This window comes from Sphaeroforma arctica, assembly GCF_001186125.1.
Source record: "Sphaeroforma arctica JP610 unplaced genomic scaffold supercont1.2271, whole genome shotgun sequence".
NCBI lineage: Eukaryota > Ichthyosporea > Ichthyophonida > Sphaeroforma > Sphaeroforma arctica.
Genome location: NW_014038287.1, coordinates 3,258 through 7,684, shown reverse-complemented (window position 1 = coordinate 7,684; position 4,427 = coordinate 3,258). Strand labels below are relative to the sequence as shown.

Below are 4,427 nucleotides of genomic sequence, written 5' to 3'. Positions count from 1 at the left end.
ATTTATATAGATATACACAAGTATAAATGTTATTTTTCTATACTATCTAAGGTATTATTAATTGTATTGTTACAGTTGGTGCAATAATTTGTGAGGTAAGTATTTCTGCTCAATATCATATGACAAGACTATTCAGATTAACCGCATGTGTATTGATATGTATAAGTCAGGCACGCATGTGCTTACAATATTGTCATACCAGAAAGTAATATACATGCTCGTCATCACAAACTTCAATTGAATTTATTGTTTTCGATTTGTAGACTGGAGCGACTGTACATCTGCTTGGAGTTCTCTGTGATCCAATCGCTGTGCTTTAGTTTTGTAATAACTATGTTCTGTAGTCTAGTTGTTGGTTGTACTATCTGAATATCTTCGTAGTTGGTACGGAAGTATAATCTGCGCACACACCTTTCTCAATTGTCCCCTTACGTAATTGGGGAGGGGAAGGGGGAGGGAAAGGATCACTACTACTACTCAAAGCTTGTGCAGATAACCTTTGACTGCATTGCATTTATTAACAGTCATTTTTCTTCATATATCAATTGTTGAAATTAATATTCGAATGTACTATCGCCATCCCACAGAGTCCTTGGTTTATATCAACCGATAAGAGTAGCACTATGAATGTTTGGCGAGCACCCTACGGTAACTGCATGTTCCAGGTAAGTCTTCTGCATCGATGCACCGTCGGTGTCCTGTAACCAGCTTTCGCTGTGTGGATTGCCACTATACTAAAGGCTCGTGTGTACCTCATACAAAACAGTAACGTTCACTTCATAACTACACAGCCGATTACGCAGCTGGATTGTGGTGCTGATACTCACTCTATACTACCATCTTAATCAATCGTGATCGTACAGAAAACTGGACCCGCTGCGATCACGAGTTGCGATATCTCGCAAGATGACCGTATAATTGCCACCGGTTCGGGTGAGAGGTGCGCCCGGATATACGAAGTGACCTTCTAAGGCGATAGACTCTCTATAATATGTAAAATTATGATATCAGTTGCGCCCAAATAAACTGGCGTCTCAATTGTATCTCGTTATCTTCATACGGCGTGCTTAACTGTCTTAAGTTCACGACAAGGCTGATGCTTGAAATGTACGAGGCACTCCATGTTCTAACCGTCCTTCTATCGGTCCTCTGCGTGTCCTCTGTATCACAGTTGTGGCAAAAAATGCTCTACCGTCTCCGGATCAGGAGTATCATCATATTACACAATCTCCGACTGGGTACAAGCAAATACTCTTGATAGCTACTAAATTCTCCTCCTCCACGCTCAGATCCTCGTAAATCGTGGCAGATTCATGATTCATGTACCTGTATAGGGATTGTTTACAGCAATAAGAGATCAACAATGGTGCTGCTGTGACGAATAAAGTTAGTATCTGGTACAAGGCGTAACAATTGCCGCGACACACCTTCCTATATCCGCCTCAAACCACTCGAGATTTTCCAGCCAGTAGTTCTTCGTGTTCGGTTGAAGCTTGAAGGGAACGATCAACTTGGGAACATCTGCGGTTTAAAAGGCATAATTGATTTACTACTCGAAGCAGTATATCGGACCAATACGACCTTTTTGTAAAACTAATAGACATATCACTATAAATAGAGGGATTGCTTAACACATCCGAGCTCATGTTGGAATCGACACACCTTCTAATTTTCCGTGGAATATAACTAAGCTACAGATATAAGGAGCGAGTTTTTCGCCTGATTTCTCATCGTCCTGCGTACTCGCACTGTCATCAGCAGTATTTAAAAAGGGATAATCCGAGTCATCCTCACACGCATCGCAGCCGCCAGCATAGTCAAAGCGTCGCAACTCAATCTCTATGACGCCTTTGTCTGCCATTGGATATTTCTGGCCGTCCGCCAGTTTGAAATATCTCCTCCCGTCGCTAACCTATAGCATATATATATATATATAATAAAACAGAACATACTTGGCATTTATACGTGACTGAATATACTTCGCATTTATACGTGACTATATTTACTTAGCACATATACGTAATTGAATATATTTAGGACTTAAGGTCATTGAATATACATAGCATTTATACGTGATTCCATTGCGCAGCAGCTGTGTCGAACACATTCTCTCTGTGTAGGAACATGAACGCCACAGAATTTGTGAACATTAATCCAATATAGTTTTCGGACTTACTGTAAAGGGTATGTACTCGTGATGCGCCGTGGCCACCCCTGCCAGTTCATTTACATCGAGATCTCCAACCAAGAGAACGTTGTTCATGATAATATCGAAAACTAGTGGTTCTGAGCTACGCACATTCAGGATGTTTGCGAATTTCAAAATAGCTACGAAGTCACCATCCTTGGGAATCGGAAGCCGGTAAATCAGTGCACCTATACCCTACGCATTGAGGTAGTACATATATAGTCGGAGTTAGAGATTGGTTGACAAATATTCAACAACTTTCAAAAGACACTAAGAGCTACAAGCTAGCAAAATGAATAGGATGTCGAAAACAAGTAGATGATAGGAAGAAGGCTAATTGCAAACAGGGTTTGGACACCAGTAAAATACGTAGGATGTTGAAAACTGTAAGATAGATAGACATTTAAGCCATACTTGGGATGTTGACATCAGCCAAATACGTATGATGTTAAGGTCGGTAAAATACACAGAATGCTGAAGCCGGTAAAGCGATAACATGTTGGAGCCAGCAAAGACATATGATGTGAAAACCGGAGAAACAAACACAAAGCTAGAGTCTGTTGAAACCTATAAAATTGAAACTATTTGAATACAAGGGATATTGGTGACAGCAAACAACACGGAAGGCGTAAGTCGCTAAAATACATATGATGTTAATTTGAACCTTACGTCTTGCGCAGCTTGCTGGCATGTATGGTACAACTCCTGATCTTTGGCTGCTACCCTCGATACACTAAAGTGGCCACTGGCTTCCTCTGGCTCAGCTCCTCCTAACACATATGGCGCATCACTGACATACGTGATCCCGCGCGTGTCTGTGAACTCTTCCCCAGCGCAATTCTAAGATGGATTTGAACCAGTGTTGAGAATCAGCGGACGAATCAAAGATGTGAGATGTTTATGAGCACAGCAAAATGTATGACAAGTTTGGCTTGGAAGATTGATACAAGTGGTTCTCAGCATACCCGGCAGTAAAAAACTATTAATCGACACGGAACAAACTATATGATGCATACTACAAACAAATTTTACTTAAATAACGTGCAATCGTCACATGAGGTTCTCGAATTAAAATGATACTCTATACATGTATACACCGAGCAATGTATATTATGCACCTGGCAAGTTCACTTGCTACAAGTGTCTGCTGGTTTATCGGTACGAGGAAACCTCCCCTTTACAACATATCAGCAGAAGTACAGAGTGGTATGCGCAATCAGGATAGGTGTATGTGTAATTGAACAAGTGTTCATCGAGTTAAAAGGACTTGGACCAGTATCATGTGCTCCGAACAATGCATACAATACCCGGTAAGTGTAACTGTTACCTGTGGCGATCGATGTACCAAGGTGTGGATAACACAATATACCTACACACTGAGCATTCTCATACGATACACTGAGCGTGTTCATTTGTTCATGTGTCTCTCGACTGACCAGGGTGAGAGTAGTGCACTCACGTATGTAAAAAACAAACAAAATATACGATATACCTGGCAGATACAACGGGTGCATCTGCTTCTAAACATACCAAGGCGTGAATTATATTTTCCTGGCGGTACTGAGTGTTGCCCTTATCATTCTTGACATTTTTATAAAATCCCGGTGGAATACGCCTTAACTGCGGCAATTGCTTTTGCTGCGCCTGCACCAGCTGTAATTGCATCTAGGGACAAGATAGAATAGTCGTTTGTCACATTTAGGGTAAAATAACAACAACAAAAAAAACAGCAGATTGTACGATGCATATGCCAAGCAGCTGCACGGCCGTGTTGTCCGAACATACAGTAACAAGATGTTAGAAGCTTATACCAACTCAACTAATACATGAGTGAACCTTCCACTGTCAAATCACTGTTCCAAGCTGACAAGGTTGCAAACAGACAATAAATGAAGACCATGGTTCAATGTAAAAGCATGACGACAAAGTACAACTAGTGTGTTTCCATAGGGGTTACCTGGCGCTGAGTGTCCAGAGGATGTTCTTGAAAAGCCTTCTTAGAATACGCATTAATCGGAAGATCCTATAAAATGGGACGAGAAATCGTAGATTTAAGCCTAGTCTTGAGGAGAAGCGCATTCAAGTCTGATCAGAATGTATACAATGTACAAACATGTACGCAACCTCACACACACGTATACTTATATATATATATATATATATATACATACGACCCCCAAACCCCCACCACCCACACATATATATACACACATAATATACTAACAACACACACGCACAC

The 4,427-nt window shown here is 40.9% G+C and overlaps 1 protein-coding gene across 1 annotated transcript; it reads right to left on the bottom strand.

Annotated features, from left to right (window-relative positions):
- Window positions 1-421: 421 nt before the first annotated feature.
- SARC_12394 (hypothetical protein) lies at window positions 422-4,216 on the bottom strand. Its single transcript, XM_014293501.1, has 7 exons — window positions 4,146-4,216; window positions 3,719-3,853; window positions 2,858-3,028; window positions 2,177-2,383; window positions 1,663-1,912; window positions 1,428-1,521; window positions 422-1,326 (listed from the first exon to the last, which is right to left on the bottom strand). Exons 2-7 carry the CDS (start codon window positions 3,851-3,853, stop codon window positions 1,215-1,217), a joined length of 969 nt encoding a protein of 322 aa, XP_014148976.1. The 5' UTR covers window positions 4,146-4,216; the 3' UTR covers window positions 422-1,214.
- Between the last annotated feature and the right edge of the window lie 211 nt (window positions 4,217-4,427).